Source organism: Lepidochelys kempii, chromosome 8 (assembly GCF_965140265.1).
Source record: "Lepidochelys kempii isolate rLepKem1 chromosome 8, rLepKem1.hap2, whole genome shotgun sequence".
Classification (NCBI taxonomy): domain Eukaryota; kingdom Metazoa; phylum Chordata; order Testudines; family Cheloniidae; genus Lepidochelys; species Lepidochelys kempii.
Window position 1 is genome coordinate 41,697,225 of NC_133263.1, and position 21,954 is coordinate 41,719,178.

The window sequence follows — 21,954 nt, forward strand, 5'->3', positions numbered from 1 at the left end:
AAATCCTCTGCAAGATCAAACCAGTCAAAGTGGAAGTAATTTTTCTCTGCCTTGGTGGCCAGGCAGTTGGGTACTGTTAGAATGTATCAGTGAGAAGAACCAATTTTCTCCTCCAAGAGCCAGCTCACTTTGTGCATCCAGGAAGTTGGAGAGTGAATGCATACCAGTGGCTTCTGGGATGGGGTATGTACCAGATGCTGGATGATTGTCAAAGTGTTACAAGGATTCCTAAACCAGGACGTAGAAATGAAGCTGGTGTGGTGTTTAACTAACAGCTTCTCCTGTGATGATTGCACCACCCACCAGGTTATTACAGGTTTAGAGTAGCAGCCGTGTTAGTCTGTATCCACAGAAAGAACAGGAGTACTTGTGGCACCTTAGAGACTAACAAATTTATTAGACCATAAGCTTTCGTGGGCTACAGCCTACTTCATTGGATGCATAGAATGGAATATATAGTAAGAAGATATATATATATACTGTGACAAAGCTCTGCCCTTGCCTCCATGGGTCCCGCGTTTCCTGGTGGATTTCGCTAGCCTCAGAGGCTCACTGTGACCCTCCACGTAACCCTTCTCTCTCTAGAGACAAGGGTCATAGTCTACTGAGCCATTTTCATCCTAAGCCAGCGAGGGAGATGCGGAGAAGTTATCCTTCCTTGCACAGTCTCTGTTGTCTCCCAGTCTCAGTGATTAATCAGGGGGCAAGGGGGGGAGCCCGGGCCCACCCTCTACTCTGGGCTCCAGCCCAGGGACCCTAATAGTATCAGCTATGGTAGCTGTCCTTTTAGAAACATGACACGTCCAATTCCCTGGGTTACTTCCCCCACAGCAGCCCTCACTTCCTCAAGCTCCACTTCACCCTTACCTCAGGGCCTCCTTCCTTGTGCCTGATATGGTGTGTTCTGCTCAGTCTCTCCAACAGTGCAACTTCCTCCCACAGCTCCTGACATGCACACCCACCTGACTGACTGGGAGGCTTTTAACTAGTTTCAGCCACCCCCTGATTGGCTTCAGGTGTCCCAATCAACCTAGCATTCTCCCTACCTTCTGGAAAGTTGTTAATTGGCCCCAGGTGTCTTAATTGACCTGGAGCAGCTGCCATTTCACTTATCCTGGTACCAGGGATTTGTTTAGCCTGGAGCTAATATATCTATCTCCCACTACTTTTCTATAGCCATGCGGCCTTGCCCCGTCACAATACATACAGAGAAGGTGGAAGTTGCCATACAAACTGTAAGAGGTTAATTAATTAAGATGAGCTATTAGCCTCTTACAGTTTGTATGGCAACTTCCACCTTCTCTGTATGTGTATATATATATATATATATATCTTCTTACTATATGTTCCATTCTATGAATCTGATGAAGTGGGCCGTAGCCCACGAAAGCTTATGATCTAATAAATTTGTTAGTCTCTAAGGTGCCACAAGTACTCCTGTTCTTTTTGCAGGTTACTACAGTTTGTTCCTCAGGGTTTTAAAAGTGGAAGATTAAGACCAAAGAAGTCCATACATCTGCTACTTCCACGGCCAGGGGCTGGCCTGCGCTCTCCATTGGTTAGATTCCTAACAGTTCAGTGTGAAGCTTTCAAACCCACTTCCCCCGATGCAATGTATTAGTCTTCAGGTGTACGTGCTACAGCCATCTGAACCAGATGGGAAAATGTCCCTCTGCCAATTTTGGATGAAAGCGACTACTTTGGTTGTCATCACTTCTGCCAGGAAGACTGATGAGAATAGCTTTGATTATTGATTCACTCCATTCTTGTGTTCCTGAGGTTAACCTGAGGTTTCATATTAACCAGCCAATTGTATTGCCATTTTTTTAAGTCTGCACTTTTCACAGAGGCAGAAGAGGCTTTGGATACTGTAGAATTATTGGGTTAAATCTGTATCTCCTTAAAAGTTTCAGAGCTGACACATAGCTGTTGGTGTGTTCCAAGGGCCCTAAAAAGGAAAGAGGCTTCCAAGACTACAGTGGGTAGGTGGCTTCAGGTTTGTATCTGCCTAGAGTATGAGTTGGCAGGTCCTATCTCACCAGAGCAAAGAGCAGGCCAGAGGAGGCTCTGTCTTTGGGTAGGAAATCTGTAGAGCTGCTGTTTGGTCCATGTCCCTTACATTTGTGTCACTTTATAAAACTTTAAATCAATTAAAAGTATGGTTACAATATGCATGCAAATGAGATGATGTCTTTGAGCTCCTGCCAATTGGCCAGAATGGCCTGTGGTGCAGATTTAGGTAACCCCTGCTTCAGTATTTTCCACTTCTTCATGGCTAGGGCTCTTTCTCCCCCAGCCATGCAGAGCGTCACCTCGTGGAGCCTGTACACTGGAGTCAAGGTTCACCCAGGTTCACTAGTCCACGTACAAGCGCAGTGCTGTAGGAGCAAAACAATTGCTGTGGGCAGAAGGCTTGTTTTGAACTGTTGATCTAGAGATGAACTTATTACAAGTGATTAGTGACATCTGCAAATCTAATCTGAACGATGAAGTGAGCTGTAGCTCACGAAAGCTCATGCTCAAATAAATTGGTTAGTCTCTAAGGTGCCACAAGTACTCCTTTTCTTTTATCATTTTATTTGTATCAACTTAACAGTTCGGAACCCTAATCATAAACCATAACCCCATTGTCCTGGGCACAGAACAAAAACAACAGTCCCTGCTCCATGGAACTAACAGTCGAAATAAAATTTACAATGAAACTGCTAACTTCTTTGGCTCGTTTGTGTGAGCACTAAGATTTTTGGCTTAAGAGGCAAATTTTGTTTCTGGCTCCCATACTGCTGTTGTGTTTCTCTGCATTGGGTTCTACAAAAATCCTGAGGGAAGAGAGAGCAAAATACTGGGTTACTAGGCACAAATTGTCATCTCTTCTAGAAGAAGAATCTGTTGGAGCAACAGTAATCTGTTCATTGGCTCTCTCATTGGCTCTTGGTGATTCATGTTCATTGGGGGAGGCTGAAGGAACTTTGAAAGAAATTTGAAGGGATTTTTTGGTGTCTTTATTTCTAGGTATGAACATTCTATTTCTGATAACAAAGCCTTAATGGTAGTAACAGAAGACCCACTATTGTATATTTCTCCACCACCGTGTCAGCCACTGATCAACCGGACTGAGTCTCTCAGGTTAGCAAACTGATTTCCAAGTGTATTTCCAAGTTTGTAATTATTGTGTGAATTCTCTGTAGGGTGCCTGGCATTTCTTTGTTTTTTTGTACTAGATACATTGTGGTCAGTGGCAACACAAGCTTCCCCTCTGTTCTACAGGTGTGTTTGAATTTTGGTTTAGCTGGCATCTGTAAGTTACAGATGTGGGAAACCCAGTATAAACAGGGTTGCTTTAAATGGATCTTAGTGTGTTAAACCAGTGTAACTTTGTGTGCGGACACTCTAATATCCATTTACACCAACCTGACCTATATCAGGTTACAGATACCTGTAACTTATAAGTGCAAGCCAAACCAATAGAAGCCATGTTTAAACCAATGTTAGAGTGGCCACACACAATGTTGCACTGGTTTAATTAACTTGGTTTAACTTTTCACCTTTAGTTAAACCAGTGCACTGTTTTGTACCACGATGTAGACAGTCTGACCTAGTGGTCAGAGCAGGAGTCAGGTTTAGTGGACGGCACTGGCATCCAGATAGGGGAACCAAGCCAAGGGGTCAGCACCAGAGTCAATTGCCAGTTATCAGAGCCAGGAGTTAAGCTAGAGTCAGATCCAGGAAAGAAAGCTGTGGGTCAGAACCAAGGTCAGATACAAAATGCCAGAGCCAAGGGTCAAGCTGGAATCAGGGTCAGAAGTCAGAGGCTGGGGTCGGAGCCAGGACTGGTCACTGATGATTGAAGGTGAGGTGTAAGGGCAGGAACTGGAGGAGAGGCACAGAGCAGGAGCATGGTGGGAACAGGGGCGAGGCAGGAGCATAGCAGGAATCAGGAACAGGGTTGGGTGCGGGGGCAGGCACCAGCAGGGTCCAATGCAGCCACAATAGGAGAACACCTTGTGGCTCGAATAAATTTTCTGTGCCACCTTCTGGCTTAAATAGCATGGATGGGCCAATTGGTGGAGCTGGGCAATCCTCCAGTCAGGGCTCCCTTGGCAGCAATAGCATTTAGCAGAAGACTCCAATACCCCAGCCAGCACTAGTAGAAGCATTCGGGTGACTGCCATCCTACCTTGCTACACTGCCCCCAAGAGATCCCAGAGTGCTACATACACACACTTTCCTCAGGGGCCCCTGCCAACAGCTCCCTGGGGTTTTAGAGAGACGTCTAGGGAAATAGAATCCTGGGATTGTTTCCAACAGAAAGCAGCTACTTCTCCTTCCTGGCAATTCAGCAGTCCCCACTCTTAGTAGGAGCACTGGGCTTGAGGTTTCATCCTCCATTGAATTGAGAACAGCTGAGAGGCAGCTGCATGGAGAGGATGTGGAGCCATGTGCTAGGAAAGTGGAGCAGCCAGCAGGGAGCTGGGAATGGACTACTGAGCACTGGAGACTATTGGCCTTCATAGAATCATAGAATATCAGGGTTGGAAGGGACCTCAGGAGGTCATCAAGTCCAACCCCCTGCTCAAAGCAGGATCAATCCCCAGTTTTTGTCCCAGATCCCTAAATGGCCCCCTCAAGGATTGAGTCAACAGTGTGCCCTTGTTGCCAAGAAGGCCAATGGCATTTTGGGATGTATAAGTAGGGGCATTGCCAGCAGATCGAGGGACATGATCGTTCCCCTCTATTCGACATTGGTGAGGCCTCATCTGGAGTACTGTGTCCAGTTTTGGGCCCCACACTACAAGAAGGACGTGGAAAAATTGGAAAATGTCCAGCGGAGGGCAATAAAATTGATTAGGGGACTGGAACACATGACTTATGAGGAGAGGCTGAGGGAACTGGGATTGTTTAGTCTGCGGAAGAGAAGAATGAGGGATTTGATAGCTGTTTTCAGCTACCTGAAAGGGGCTTCCAAGGAGGATGGCTCTAGACTGTTGTCAGTGGTAGCAGATGACAGAACAAGGAGTAGTGGTCTCAAGTTGCAGTGAGGGAGATTTAGGTTGGATATTAGGAAAAACTTTTTCACTAGGAGGATGGTGAAAGACTGGAATGCGTTACCTAGGGAGGTGGTGGAATCTCCTTCCTTAGATATTTTTAAGGTCAGGCTTGACAAAGCCCTGGCTGTGATGATTTAATTGGGGTTCGGTCCTGCTTTGAGCAGAGGGTTGGACTAGATGATCTCCTGAGGTCCCTTCCAACCCTGATATTCTATGATTCTATGATTCACAACCCTGGGTTTAGCAGGCCAGTGCTCAAACCACTGAGTTATCCCTCTCTCCTTCACACATACACATTCCTGGTGCGGGAGGGAGAGGGGATTATCTGTGGAGTTTAGGGTAGGAAAGGTGGGGAAAGCATTCATGTGGAGCAAGAAGAGCCATTGGGAGTAAAGAGAGAGGGGTGGCAAAGAGAAGAGGGAGCAATGGGAAGAAGGAGCAATTTTTCCAATTGCCTAGAAAGTCCAGTGTATTTCTCTGCAGGATGGGGAACTCTAGGAGACCTATTTTTCTCTGTTATATAAGAAAAGCAGTTCCCCCCGTCATAAGATAATCAGAGACTCCCAATTCCCCTGGAGGTACTGGACCCTCCATTCTGATGCTGTCGGGTGGGGTAATGACTTTCACTCACTGTCAGCCTTCGCTCACTTGGAACCAGCAGCCTAGCCCGCTCACTGCTAGAGACTAGTAACAATCATAAAATATCGTAACAATTCTCTGAGCCATCCAGTCCATCACAAATCTGCCTGTGTGCAAGTGTCCAAAGCTTTTTCATTAATCAAATTATGTAGTTGGAAAAATGATTATAAAATGGATTTAGAAGCCAGTTAAAGACAGAGATACACAGGTCATGACTTTTTCCCTTCAGCATCATAAAGTAAACAAAGATATATTTGAAGTAGTGAATACTTTCTTTGCCTTGATGGAAGAACTGGAATTCTGTGGTTTCTAAAGACATGAGTTCATCACTGCATATTTTTTCTTTTCTTCTTTTTTTTCCCTTTACTCTGTTAAATTTAATTTTTGAGGAATTCACCGAATTTTATTCTTGAGTTGGTAGCCTTATGATTTAAATTCTTAATATTCCCCCATTGCTTTCAGGATTTGTGTTGTTTAATTATATATAGGAACCACTGTAGGTGGAAAAATCCAGTCCAATATTAACACATGGCAGATATTTAGCTATGAATTCTCTTTGAACTTGTGACTAACATTCATGCCCCAGTGTTAAAAGGAACACAATATAAAATGTTAAGATGAAAAAAACCCTAATGTTAAATCACAATAATTTTCAAGTGGATTGTTAAAATGCTGCTCAAAACCCAAGACTTTTTGACTCCTTTTTTAAAGACATGCCTAATTTAATGTTGCATTTTACAGATTAAATCATGAACTTCGAGGGTGGGTTCATAGGCATGAAGTGGAAAGGACAAAATCTAGAAGGATGTCAGATAACCAACAGCAGAAAACAAGAGTTGTCCAGGTAGGTTTGTACTGTTGAATCATCAGCAACACAAATTAATTGCTGGCAACATGACCAGCTTTCCTGAGATACGGCTCATTCCACAAGGCTTTTGTGTGTAGTGAAACTGATAGAAGATTAAACATGAAAGAAAGCTGCAGATTGGTAGAGCAAAGGGTTAACGCATTAGTTATTTCTGGAGTCCCTGGTTCATAGAATCATAGAAGATTAAGGTTGAAAGAGACCTCAGGAGGTCATCTAGTCCAACCCCCTGCTCAAAGTGGGACCAACCCCAACTAAATCATCCCAGCCAGGGCTTTGTCAGACTGGGCCTTAAAAACCGTTAAGGATGGAGATTCCACCATCTCCTTTAGTAACCCAGTGCTTCACCACCCTCCTAGTGAAATAGTTTTTCCTAATATCCAACCTAGACCTCCCCCACTACTACTTGAGACCATTGCTTCTTGTCCTGTCATCTGTCACCACTGAAAACAGCCTAGCTCCATCTTCTTTGGAACCCCCCCCTGAGGTAGTTGAAGGCTGCTATCAAATCCCCCTTCACTTCTCTCTTCTGCAGACTAAATAAGCCCAGGTCCCTTGGCCTCTCCTCATAAATCATGTGCCCCACCCCCTAATAATTTTCGTTGCCCTCCGCTGGATTCTCTCCAATTTGTCCACATCCTTTCTGTAGTAGAGGGCCCAAAACTGGACGCAATACTCCAGATGTGTGCTCATGAGTGCCGAATAGAGGGGAATAATCACTTTCCTCGATCTGCTGACAATGTTCTTACTGATGCAGCCCAATATGCCGTTAGTCTTCTTGGCAACAAGGGCACGCTGTTGATTCATATCCAGCTTCTCGTCCACTGTAATCCCCAGGTCCTTTTCTGCAGAACTGCTGCTTAGCCAGTCAGTCCCCAGCCTGTAGCGGTGCATGGGATTCTTTCTTCCTAAGTGGAGGACTCTGCACTTGTCCTTGTTGAACCTCATCAGATTTCTTTTGGCCCAATCCTACAATTTGTCTAGGTCACTCTGGACCCTATCCCTATCCTCCAGCATATCTACCTCTCCCCCCATCTTATTGTCATCTGCGAACTTGCTGAGGGTGCAGTCCATCCCATCCTCCAGATCATTAATGAAGATGTTGAACAAAACCGGCCCCAGGACCGACCCCTGGGGCATTCCGCTTGATCGTCTCAAAAAATGGTCTCACCTTAAGTTCTTGGCAGATATTCGTCCACATCACAGAACTGCCACAGAGTTTGGCATGGTTGTAAGCCTCTGTTCAAGGAATGCTAAGACTGGCATAGCAGTGGATTTGGCAGATAAGGATTGAGTGGTGTTACAAGAGCTGTGAAGGAAAGCTGTAGATACCTCCTCTACTCTATGCCTTGCTTGAGTCTTGTCTTTTGTGAATAGTAAAATCAATATAAATAAAGTTTCAAGAAAGAGACCCAAAAGAGAGTGTTGAGACTGTAAATCTTTTTTTACTTAACTTAATACATGTGGTTATCTCTGTATCTGCAATGATTCCTTTTATTTCTCTATGCTTGGTGTTATAGGCTGAGATGGCAGCAATGTCTATAGTTAAGATTGCCTGACTCTTTCCAGCATAAGTCACTGTTTTCAGATGATTTTTACTTTGCCAGATTTTAAGTATTCAAGCTGAATTTTTCCATGCTTGAACTCTGCTTCAGGCTGAATTTAAAAAAAAAAATCAAAATTGGTTCAGCCATTTGAAAGAACAAGATTATGCAAAACAACCTTTTCCCCTGTTTTAAGAAAATATTTCCTGCCATTTAACTGAAAAGTTTTAGCATCTGTATACTTTGGAGCAGGAATTTGAAATTTGGTGAGGAGAATGGTCCAAGGGCCAGGGAGGTGCTTTTGGCTGATTTCATGAAAATCCATCCAGCATTGGCAGCATTCTGAAAATTGTCATATGCACAAGCCCAATAAAGCTTTTTAGAGGCCTGCTGCAAAAATCTCTCAAGAGTCCATCTGCTCTAAACATAATTCCAGCTCTGCTGACCTTGATCTGCACCAAGGGTGCTGCCAGGGCCCACTCAGCTTCCTACATGGTAGGCCAGGCCCAGAGCTAGAGCTCCAGAGAGGATGAATGTGCAGCAGCAGCAATGTGCCCCTAGTTCACGCTTGGTGTAGGAGCCAGGGGGAAACCTTCCACTAATGGGTAGTGTGAATTCTGTGCACTGAACAGTCCTTATTATCAATCTACTTTACCGTAGGAGGCAGGGTGAACATCATTCTCACCAGTTTACAGATTTTGCACAGAAATAGAATCATAGAATCATAGAATATCTGGGTTGGAAGGGACCTCAGAAGGTCATCTACTCCAACCCCCTGCTCAAAGCAGGACCGATCCCCAATTAAATCATCCCAGCCAGGGCTTTGTCAAGCCTGACCTTAAAAACTTCTAAGGAAGGAGATTCCACCACCTCTCTAAGTAACGCATTCCAGTGTTTCACAACCCTCCTAGTGAAAAAGTTTTTCCTAATATCCAACCTAAATCTCCCCCACTGCAACTTGAGACCACTACTCCTTGTTCTGTCATCTGCTACCACTGAGAACAGTCTAGAGCCATCCTCTTTGGAACCCTCTTTCAGGTAGTTGAAAGCAGCTATCAAATCCCCCCTCATTCTTCTCTTCTGCAGACTAAACAATCCCAGTTCCCTCAGCCTCTCCTCATAAGTCATGTGTTCCAGTCCCCTAATCATTTTTGTTGCCTGCCGCTGGACGTTTTCCAATTTTTCCACGTACTTTTTGTAGTGTGGGGCCCAAAATTGGACACAGTACTCCAGATGAGGCCTCACCAATGTCGAACAGAGGGGAATGATCATGTCCCTCGATCTGCTGGCAATGCCCCTACTTATACGTCCCAAAATGCCATTGGCCTTGGCAACAAGGGCACACTGTTGACTCAGATCCAGCTTCTCGTCCACTGTAACCCCTAGGTCCTTTTCTGCAGAACTGCTGCCTAACCATTCGGTCCCTAGTCTGTAGTGGTGCATTGGATTCTTCCATCCTAAGTGCAGGACTCTGCACTTGTCCTTGTTGAACCTCATCAGATTTCTTTTGGCCCAATGCTCCAATTTGTCTAGGGCCCTCTGTATCCTATCCCTACCCTCCAGCGTATTTACCTCTCCTCCCAGTTTAGTGTCATCTGCAAACTTGCTGAGGGTGCAATCCACACCGTTCTCCAGATCATTAATGAAGATATTGAACAAAACCGGCCCCAGGACCGACCCTTGGGGCACTCCACTTGGTACCGGCTGCCATCTAGACATGGAGCCATTGATCACTACCCGTTGAGCTCGACAATCTAGCCAGCTTTTTATCCACCTTATAGTCCATTCATCCAGCCCATACTTCTTTAACTTGCTGGCAAGAATACTGTGGGAGACCGTGTCAAAAGCTTTGCTAAAGTCAAGGAACAACACATCCACTGCTTTCCCTTCATCCACAGAACCAGTTATCTCATCATAGAAGGCAATTAGATTAGTCAGGCATGACTTGCCCTTGGTGAATGCATGCTGACTGTTCCTGATCACTTTCCTCTCCTCTAAGTGCTTCAGAATTGATTCCTTGAGGACCTGCTCCATGATTTTTCTCGGGACTGAGGTGAGGCTGACTGGCCTGTAGTTCCCAGGATCCTCCTTCTTCCCTTTTTAAATAGTGCAGAGTCACTTCTGGGAGAGCTGGGAATGGACTCCTGTCTGTAATATCACAGATCCAAGTCTCATCCAAAGGCTCACTGTGCCAAACCTATATGCTTGGCTGTGCTATTTATAACCCTAGACCACACTCCTCTTCAGAGCCAGAAGTTTCATAGATTCGTGGATTCCCAGGCCAGAAGAGACCACAATGATTATCTAGTCTGATCTCTTGCATAACACAGGCCACAGAACTTCCCTGAAATAATTTGTGTTGGAACTAGAGCAGATCTCTTAGAAAAATATCCAATCTTAATTTAAAAATTGCCAGTGATGGTAAATCCTTGGTAAATTGTTCCAGTGATTAATTACCTTCAGGGCTAAAGCCTTATTTCCAGTCTGAAATAGAAGCTAGGAATTCTGACTGAATCCGAACAGTCTTCTGTTGTTTAGCAAATAATTGTGCAAGTCACTGAATTCTCTCTTCCTAGTGGCTTGTCCATGCAGAGAATAGCAGCCTGCTACTGTAACTAGTTACTCCTTTAGTTCAAGCAGTAGAGGTTTGTGCTGTGCTCTGGAGCTTAGGAGGTTCAAATCCTGCTGATGATCCATGAAGGTCATGATGTTTCCATTTGATAGAAATTCTGTGTTTTTCAGTTTCCTTGTTTTAACAAAATACCTAGGAAATTACATTTTAAAACTATGTTTGCAAAGCCAAGTACTCAAAAGTTAAAAGAATTAATGTAGCCTGTAAAAGCTAATTCATCCCCTTATGCATATGCATTATGATACAGCCTAATTATATGATCATTTACTGTTTTTTGTGCTGCAATACTCTGACTCATTCAGTGCACAAGTTGGACAGAGAATGAGGCAGAGGGTTGAAAACAGTGAGATGGCATTGAGGATGCATGTATCTCAGGGGAACACCCTACACCCCCACATTCATCTTTATAAAATATGTGGTATCCAGTGTAAAGTTTGCCATGTTGGGTGTCTTTGGAAGGCTCATAATGCACTGAGCATGGTTGTTATAGTGATGTTATAGTAACTGCATCCAATGAAGTGAGCTGTAGCTCACGAAAGCTTATGCTCAAATAAATGTGTTAGTCTCTAAGGTGCCACAAGTACTCCTTTTCTTGTTACAGTAAGGTTATAGGTTATAATTTCATGTATATAGTTATGAGACTGAAAATGTATCCTCATGGCGTAAAGCAAGCCTGTGCAAAAATTCTCCAAGAACAGAGAGGCAGTTCACACTTTGTCAGGGCATGGATGGGACAAACCCAGCTCAGCCTCACAGGAACAATGGACACTGGCTTCGGCAGCAACAAAAGAATCTGTTAGACCCTCAAGGGAGTCACCTCCTTCCTTTGGGCAGTTTGGGACTGCGATGAGGTAATGCTCACCTGACTCTGAAGGGGAGGAAGGGCAAAGCCAGGAGGAAAGAAAGGACATAATAAAAGGGAGAGACATTTTGCCATGCTCTCTCTCTTCCACCTACATCTACTGACACCACCACCATCAAGTGGCTGAAACGCTGATCAAAGGAGAGAGCCTGACTGAAAAGTAACCAGCCAGCCTGTGGTGAGAAGCATCTAAGTTTGTAAGGACATTGAAAGTGTTAAGATCAGCTTAGAGTGCGTTTTGCTTTTATTTAATTTGACCAAACCTGACTTGTTATGCTTTGACTTATAATCAATTAAAATCTATCTTTATAGCTAATAAATCTGTTTATTCTATCTAAAGCAGTACGTTTGGTTTGAAGTGTGTCAGAGGCTCCCCTTGGGATAACAAGCCTGGCACATATCAATTTCTTTGTTAAATTGATGAACTTATATAAGCTTGCAGCGTCCAGTGGACGCTGCAAGACGGAGGTTCCTAGGGTTGTGTATGGGACTGGAGATATTGGTTAGTGTCATTTGCTTGCAAGTAGCTGGGAGCATCTTACATGCCAGAGGCTGTGCATGAACAGCCCAGGAATGGGGGTTCTCACAGCAGAGCAGGGTAAGGCTGGCTCCCAGAGTCAAGGATTGGAGAGGCCTAGCAGATCACCAGTCCAGACAACACCAGAGGGGAACGTCACAGCATGAGGGGTCCAAATTATAGCTGCATGGGCAACCTTAATTCAGGCATTTCCTAACTGAGTGTTTGATTTTGCATCCTGAATGTTTTTTTTAGTGACATTTTTACATGCAGTAGGAAATACTTTGAATACTACAAATATTGAGGTTTAGTAAATAGCAAATCTTATATAATTTTAAGAACAAGATTTCTAAAAAAAAGTTTCCATCTTCAATAAGAATTTCCAGCTGTTAAATTTCAATAAGTTAAAACACATTAAATGGTTTACTTTTAATATGTGTGTAGTTTCCACAGGGATGTTATGGGATCATGAATGGGATGGGAGGTAGTTCACAAGGTACACTTATGTTCAAATAAGATGCACACATTGAGCTCTCAAAGCTGGAGACTCATAAAAAACAACCTTCCATGCAAACTTCCTCATGGCTGGACTTTACAAAAACTAGACAAGCCATTTACAACACACATTTTGATTCTCTACAGAGGAAAAAGGACACTAAACTATCTAAACTCCTCCATGCCACAAGGGGCCACAACAGTGGTTCCCTTAACTCACCCAACAATATTGTTAATCTATCCAGCTATACTCTTAGCCTGGCAGAAGAGTCTATCCTATCTCGGGGCCTCTCCTTCTGCCCCACCACCCCCACGAACATGATACAGTTGTGCGGTGACCTAGAATCCTACTCTTGATGTCTCTGATTCAAGGAATATTTCCAACACACCACTGAACAGCACACTAACCCACAGAAACCTCCCTACCAACACAACCAAAAGAAGGATTCTGAGTGGATTCCTCCTGAAGGTCGAAACAACCGACTGGACTTCTATATAGAGTGCTTCCGCCGACATGCACGGGCTGAAATTGTGGAGAAGCAGCATCACTTGCCCCATAACCTTAGCCATGCAGAACATACCATCCACAGCCTCAGAAACAACTCTGACATCATAAGCAAAAAGGCTGATAAAGGAGGTGCTGTTGTCGTCATGAACAGATCGGAACATGAACGAGAGGCTGCTAGACAACTCTCTGACACCACATTCTACAGTCCATTACCCTCTGATCCCACTGAGGATTACCAAAAGAAACAACACCATCTGCTCAAGAAACTCCCTGAAGAAGGACAGGAATGCCCCCGGTAGGGGCTATTCTATCTGCTTCCCAAGATCCATAAACCTGGGAATCCTGGATGCCCCATCATCTCAGGCATTGGCACCCTGACAGCAGGATTGTGGCTATGTAGACTCCCTCCTCAGTGCTACCAGCACTCCCAGCTATCTTTGAGACACCACTGGCTTCCTGAGGAAACTACAATCCTTTGATGATCTTCCAGAAAACACCATCCTAGCCACTATGGATGTAGACGCTCTCTACACCAACATTCCACACAAAGATGGACTACAAGCCATCAGGAACAGTATCCCCAATAATGTCACGGCAAACCTGACAGCTGAACTTTGTGACTTTGTCCTCACCCACAACTATTTCAGATTTGGGGACAATTTATACCTTCAAGTCAGCGGGACTGCTATGGGTACCCGCATGGCCCCACAGTATGCCAGCATTTTTATGGCTGAGGTAGGACAATGCTTCCTCAGCTCTCCTCCCCTAATGCCCCTCCTCTACTTGTGCTACATTGTTGACGTCTTCATCATCTGGACCCCTGGGAAGGAGGCCCATGAGGAATTCCACCAAGATTTCAACAATTTCCACCCCATCATCAATCTCAGCCTGGACAAGTCCACACAAGAGATCCACTTCCTAGACGTTACAGTGCTAATAAACGATGGTCACATAAACATCACCCTAAAGCGGAAATCTACTGGCCGCTGTACTTACCTACATGCCTCCAGCTTTCATCCAGACCACATCTCACGATCCATTGTCTACAGCCAAGCTCTACGATACAACCGCATTTGCTCCAATCCCTCAGACAGAGAGAAACACCTACAGGATCTCTATCAACCATTCTTAAAACTACAATACCCACCTGGTGAAGCGAAGAAATAAATTGACAGAGCCATAAGGGTACCCAGAAGTCATCTGCTACAAGACAGGCCCAACAAAGAAAGTAACAGAACACCACTAGCTGTCACCTACAGCCCCCAACTAAAACCTCTCCTGCGCATCATCAAGGATCTATAACCTATCCTGAAGGATGATCCCTCACTTTCACAAACCTTGGAAGACAGGCCAGTCCTCACTTACAGACAGCCCCCCAATCTGAAACAAATACTCACCAGCAACTGCACACCACGCAACAAAAACACTAACCCAGGATCCAAACCCTGCAACAAACCCTGGTGCCAACTGTGTCCACATATCTATTCAAGGGTCACCGTCATAGTACCTAACCACATCAGCCACACCATCAGGGGCTCGTTCACCTGCACATCTACCAATGTGATATATGCCATCATGTGCTAGAAATGCCTCTCTGCCATGTACGTTGGCCAAACCAGACAGTCTCTACGCAAAAGAATAAATGGACACAAATCTGACATCAGGAATTATAACATTCAAAAACCAGTAGGAGAACACCAGTAGAAGAAAAACCTGGTCACTCAATAACAGATTTAAAAGTGGCAGTTCTTCAACAAAAAAAACTTCAAAAACAGACTCCAATGAGAAACTGCAGAACTGGAATTAATTTGCAAACTGGACACCATCAAATTAGGCCTGAATAGAGACTGGGAGTGGATGGTCACTACAGAAACTAAATCAATTTGTTAGTCTCTAAGGTGCCACAAGTACTCCTCATTGTTTTTACAAAAACTAATTTCACCTTGCTAAATACTCACACCTTCTTGTCAACTGTTTGAAATGGGCCATGTCATTTACATTGGCCTCATTAACACTACAAAAGTGATTTCCACTCCTTCTTGTCAACTGTTAAGAATTGCCTGCTTCCAATTTAAATCAAATTGGCTCGTTAGCACTGACCCGCCACTTGGTAAGGCAACTCCTATCTTTTCATATGCTGTGTATTTATACCTCGCTACTGTATGTTCCACTCCATGCATCTGATGAAGTGAGTTTTAGCCCACAAAAGCTTATGCCCAGATACATTTGTTAGTCTCTAAAGTGCCACAAGGACTCCTTGTTTTTTTAAAAGAATTAATCTCACTTATAACAATAGAATACCAATTGAAATTTATTAAATATTTTTGTATGTTTTTCTACATTTTCAATATTGATTTCAATTACAATACAGAACACAACGTGCACAGTGCTCATTTTATATTATTATTTTTTATTACAAATAAATGCACTACAAAAATGATAAAAGAAATAGTATTTTTCAATTCACCTCAGACAAGTACTGAAGTGCAATCTCTTTATCGTGAAAGTGTAACTTACAAATGCAGATTTTTTTGAGCTAACAACCCTGGGTTTAGCAGGCCAATGCTCAAACCACTGAGCTATCCCTCCCCCCCATAACTGCACTCAAAAACAAAACAGTGTAAAACTTTAGAGCCTACAAGTCCACTCAGTCCTACTTCTTATTCTGCCAGTTGCTAAGACAAACAAGTTTGTTTACATTGACGGGAAGTACTGCTGCCTCCTTGTTATTTACATCACCTGAAAGTGAGAACAGGCATTCGCATGGCATTTTTGTAGCCAGTGTTGCAAGGTATTTATGTGCCAGATATGCTAGACATTCGCATGCCCCTTCATGCTTCAGCCACCATTCCAGAGGACAAATATAGATTTTTTTTTGTTACTGTGATAGACCCAGGCCAGTTGGATACAGCAGAGTAGTAGAAGGCAGTAGAAGGCCACTGGATAAGCAGTTTTTTGTTCCCTGACTGACCAGAGCAGGGGCTGCTCCAGGCTAGGGTGGACACATGACTCCAATTAGCATGCAAAGAATCAGTTGAAGCCGTTAGGCTAATGAGAACACCTGACTCCAGTTAACCTGCAAAGAGTCAGGTGAGGCCGTTAAGCTAATGTGAACACCTGACTCTAATTAAGGCCCCTCTGATTCTATAAAAGGGCTCACTCCGGTCAGGCCGAAGAGAGCCGGGGAACCAGAGGAGAGGAAGTGTGGCTGAAGGGCTGTGTAATGAAGAGATACCCTCAAGCCACTGGAAAGGGAGCCCTAAGGTAAGGGTGAAGAGGAGAGAAGCAGGAGAGCTGTGAGGAAGTGGCCCAGGGAACTGTAGCAACTCTGGCAGTGAAAGTTCGGTTGCCAACAGCTACTGCCATTCGGGTCCCTGGGCCGGAACCTGGAGTAAAGAGCGGGCCTGGGTTCCCCCCAACTCGCCACTATAGAAACACCTCCTGGGAAGGGAATACAGGCCCCTGTCAGGACGGGAGGCTAAACTGTTCTGGAATAAGCCCATAGGGACAACAGAGACTGTGGGAGTTCTGTCACCAACCTCCTTGCTGGCTTATGATCAAAAGGGCTCAGTAGATTGTAACCCTGGCCCTAGAGAGAGAAGGGCTACGTGGAGGGTTTCAGTGAGCCCCTGAGGCTAGCATAAACTGCCTGGAAGCATGGGACCCACAGGGAGAAGGTTGGAGCTCTGCCACATTACATAACTGCATTCAAAAACAAAACAATATAAAACTTCAGAGCCTACAAGTCCACTCAGTCCTACTTTTTGTTCAGCCAATCGCTAAGACAAACAAGATTGTTACATTTACAGGAGATAATGCTGCCCTCTTCTTATTTACAATGTCACCAGAAAGTGAAAACAGGCGTTCTAATGGCACTGTTGAGGCCGGCGTCACAAGATATTTAGTGCCAGATGCGCTAAAGATTCATAGGTGCCTTTATGCTTCAACCACCATTCCAGAGGACATGCATCCATGCTGATGACGGGTTCTGCTTGATAACAATCCAAAGCAGTTCGGATCGATGCATGTTCATTTTCATCATCTGAGTCAGATGCCTCCAGCAGACGGCTGATTTTCTTTTTTCGTGGTTTGGGTTCTGTAGTTTCTGCATCGGAGTGTTGCTCTTTTAAGACTTCTGAAAGCATGCTCCACACATAATTTGTAAGTACAACTTTCATTATAAAGAGATTGCACTACAGTACATTTATTAGGTGAGTTGAAAAATACTATTTATTTTGTCTTTTTACAGTGCAAATATTTGTAATAAAAAAAATTAGAAAGTGAGCACTGTACACTTTGTATTCTGTGTTGTAATTGAAATAAATATATTTGAAAATGTAGAAAACATCCAAAAATATTTAAATAAATGGTGTCCTATTTTTGTTTAACTGTGCTATTAATCGTGATTAATTTTTTTAATCACACAATTAATCGCAATTGATTTTTTTAATCACTTGGCAGCCCTAGTTGAAATCTACTGATTGGAATTTTCCCCTCTTGTACTTATGAAAGTACAAGAGAAATTGAAAATTTCCATTTTTATAAACTCTATTGGATAGCTAGCTCTGTAGACTATGCAAATGCATATAATTGTTTTGCGCAGCTAAACATATACTACAGCAAACCTTTTAGGTTTAGTGTTATGAGTCACAATTTAACATTTTTGTACAGGGATTGCTGTTCATGTTTTAAAACACTGCCAAATGGATAAGTTGCTGGCAATAATGCAGGCTCAGAATTAATGAGATCTGTGTTTATGGTTCAGATTTTTAACATCATCTTCATTGTCAGTAGGCTGAGTTTCTGTGAACTTTCCAAACATCTCATTTAATAAAGAGATCTTAATGCAGCATTTAAAAGGACTGAACTGAAGCATCCTGGGCAATGGGACATACACTGTGGGAAATATTTATTAAGTATTAAATCTCAGTTTCCTCTTGTTGTTTTCCCCTGGGAAGTGGTACAACCCCATGGCTCAGAACCTTTGGCAAGCACTAGAAATGCCGTGAAGGGAACAATCTGACATTGGAAGGTAGATGGAGTGGATGTGATCTAATAGGATTTTTCTATTACTGACTTCTGTGATTCCAAGAGATTGTGCCCCATATTGTCCAGCTGTGCCCATCACGTGTGATACTGGGTAGAATGTCCGTAGTGAATTTGGGGATGTGAAGATTTTCCAAGAGGCAGAAGCCCTCAGGGAAAGCATATGAACTGAAGCAGGGTTGATTTTCATCTTGGGTCTCTTGGAAACATGACTTTTCTTTAGAGTCTGTTTAGTTTAATTCTGAACCCTTTGCTGTAACTAAAGCAGGTGAGCTGAAATTCAATTACTATTTATAGATTCCAAGGCTAGAAGGGACCATTGTGATCATGTAGTCTGACCTCCTGTATGACACAGGTCAGAGAACTGCCCCACAATAATTCCTAGAGCAGATCTTTTAGAAAATCATCCAGTCTTAATTTAAAAATTGTTAGTGATAGAGAATCCACCACAACCCCTGATTAGTTATTCCAATGATTAATTACTCTCACTGTTAAAAATGTATGCCTTATTCCCAGTCTGAATTTGTCTAGCTTCAACTTCCAACTGTATTATACTTTCCTCTGCTAGATTGAAGATCCCATTATTAAATATTTGTTCTCCATACAGGTACTTAAAGACTGTGATCCAGACACTCCTTAACCTTCTCTTTCTTAAGCTAAATAGTTTGAGTTGCTTGAATCTATCACTATAAGGGGCAGGTTTCTTCTTTGAGTGATTGCTTATGTGCCTTCCACAATAGGTGTGCGTGCTCACCACATGCACCAGTGCCGGATGTTTTTCCCTTAGCAGTACCCATAGGGGAGCGCCGCCATGGCACGGTATAAGGATCCCTGCACCCTCAGTTCCTTCTTGCTGCCAGTGAAGGTGCCTTGGATCTGCTCTGCTCCAGCTCTGCTGTAGCTTTCCCTCTTTGGACTTCTTTGTTCATAGTTAGTACCTGTAGTTACCAAAACAAAAAAGAAGAATAAGAAAGAAGTTAGAATAGTTCAGCGCCTGGGTTGGGGCATGCTCCGTGCTCCAGGCTTTAAGTCGTGCAAAACTTGTAAAAGACCTATGCCCGTGAGTGATCTGCACGCAGACTGTTTATGCTGTCTGGGGGAAACCCATAGAATCATAGAATATCAGGGTTGGAAGGGACCTCAGGAGGTCATCTAGTCCAACCCCCTGCTCAAAGCAGGACCAATCCCCAACTAAATCATCCCAGCCAGGACTTTGTCAAGCCTGACCTTAAAAACCTCTAAGGAAGGAGATTCCACCACCTCCCTAGGTAAGGCATTCCAGTCTTTCACCACCCTCCTAGTGAAAAAGTTTTTCCTAATATCCAACCTAAACCTCCCCCACTGCAACTTGAGACCATTACTCCTTGTTCTGTCATCAGCTACCACTGAGAACAGTCTAGATCCATCCTCTTTGGAACCCCCTTTCAGGTAGTTGAAAGCAGCTATCAAATCCCCCCCATTCTTCTCTTCCGCAGACTAAACAATCCCAGTTCCCTCAGCCTCTCCTCATAAGTCATGTGTTCCAGTCCCCTAATCATTTTTGTTGCCCTCCACTGGACTCTTTCCAATTTTTCCACATCCTTCTTGTAGTGTGGGGCCCAAAACTGGACACAGTACTCCAGATGAGGCCTCACCAATGTCGAATAGAGGGGAACGATCACGTCCCTCGATCTACTGGCAACGTCCCTACTTATACATCCCAAAATGCCATTGGCCTTCTTGGCAACAAGGGCACACTGTTGACTCCGATCCAGCTTCTCGTCCTCTGTAACCCCTAAGTCCTTTTCTGCAGAACTGCTGCCGAGCCATTCGGTCCCTAGTCTGTAGCAGTGCATGGGATTCTTCCATCCTAAGTGCAGGACTCTGTACTTGTCCTTGTTGAACCTCATCAGATTTCTTTTGGCCCAATCCTCTAATTTGTCTAGGTCCCTCTGTATCCTATCCCTACCCTCCAGCGTATTTACCTCTCCTCCCAGTTTAGTGTCATCTGCAAACTTGCTGAGGGTGCAATCCACACCATCCTCCAGATCATTAATGAAGATATTGAACAGAACCGGCCCCAGGACCGACCCTTGGGACACTCCACTTGATACCGGCTGCCAACTAGACATGGAGCCATTGATCACTACCCACTGAGCCCGACAATCTAGCCAACTTTCTATCCACCTTATAGTCCATTCATCCAGCCCATACTTCTTTAACTTGCTGGCAAGAATACTGTGGGAGACCGTGTCAAAAGCTTTGCTAAAGTCAAGAACAACACGTCCACTGCTTTCCCCTCATCCACAGAGCCAGTTATCTCGTCATAGAAGGCAATTAGATTAGCTAGGCATGACTTGCCCTTGGTGAATCCATGCTGACTGTTCCTGATCACTTTCCTCTCCTCTAAGTGCTTCAGAATTGATTCCTTGAGGACCTGCTCCATGACTTTTCCAGGGACTGAGGTGAGGCTGACTGGCCTGTAGTTCCCAGGATACTACTTCTTCCCTCCTTCTCAGCGAACGCTGCAAAATTTGCAGATCCTTTAAGCCTCGGACCTAGAAGAAGCAGGACATACAGCTCCGAGCCATTTTGATGGAGTTGGCCCTGACCCCGACACCGCTGCACCGGTCCAAGTTGGCACAGAGCATCGGTGCACAGCGACCCAACGGTGCCTTTCACTAGTCGACACTCTAAAAAGGCGAAGAGGAGGGCAAGGCTGCCAGAGAGACTAGACCTGCGTTGGGCAGCTCTCGATTCCCATCGACCTCGCGACCTACTCAAGTCGAGCGGAGTAGACCGGCCACCTCCGAGCTGACCTCCCCAGGCACTAGTGGCCACATTCGGGTGTCCTCCACACTGGAGGCCCTGCAGGGGGCTCGAGACGTTATGTCTCTAACAGTACTGGTTGCACTGACGCCAGTGACTCCCCGGTCCAGAGGCAAGCCAGCACTCGACCTCCACAGTTGCCGTCTGGATGGTACCGCTCACGGTCGAGAGAAGGTTTCCGACGACGTTCTCCATACAGTGACCGTTCTGCTTGCAGCCTGCACCAGTCCCTATCGACCCCCACCAGGTTGCCTGGCTGGGTGCTGAGCAGCAGGGGTTCCAGGCACCGCTCTGCCTCAAGGGAACGAAGACCCTGCGATCAGAGCATGCCCCGCCGGGACTGGGACAGATGGCACCAGAGATCGCTGACTCCGAGAAGCTATCGTAGTGCCTCGTGATATGGACATCGATGCTTCTCCTGCTTTTCGTCCCGCTCGTGGTCCCTGCCGTGAAACCGCTCCTGGGACTTCTGTATAGCCCATGATATCAACTTGGCAGCCCACCACTTACCAGACATCTGAAACTCTCGGGTGGATCAGCTGAGCCGGGACTTCTCCTCTCATTACGAATGGTCACTGCACCTGGAGATGGTGCACAGGATTTTCCGAACGTGGGGCACTCCCCAAGTAGACATCTGTGTGACGAGACAGAGCCACCGGTGTCCCCGTTTCTGCTCGGGGTGGGAAGGATGGAGGGTGGGCATGGGTGCGATCTCCGAAGCCTTCCTTCTGTCCTGGTCAGGTCAGCTTTTGTATGCCTTCCCCCCCGATTCCACTGGTCAGCAAGGTCTTGGAAAAGATCAAGATGGACAGGGCTCACGTCTTTCTGATCGCCCCGGCATGGTCCAGACAGCACTGGTACAGGACTCTCATGAGCTTGGCATTTGCCCTGCCGTGGCCGTTGCCAACCCGCCTGGACCTTCTCTCCCAGGACCAAGGTCGCCTCCTCCACCCCAACCTAGCAACCCTCCACCTCACGCTGTGGTTGCTC

The 21,954-nt window shown here is 44.9% G+C and overlaps 1 protein-coding gene across 6 annotated transcripts in view; it reads left to right on the forward strand.

The window, feature by feature from the left end:
• ATF6 (activating transcription factor 6) overlaps positions 1-21,954 on the forward strand; it is a 408,706-nt gene that overhangs the window by 125,178 nt on the left and 261,574 nt on the right. For all 6 annotated transcript variants that reach the window (XM_073356217.1, XM_073356211.1, XM_073356213.1 and 3 more), the window contains 2 exons: positions 3,013-3,126; positions 6,429-6,531. In XM_073356217.1, the coding sequence (XP_073212318.1) occupies positions 3,013-3,126; positions 6,429-6,531 (217 nt within the window). The remainder of the gene's footprint in view (positions 1-3,012; positions 3,127-6,428; positions 6,532-21,954) is intronic.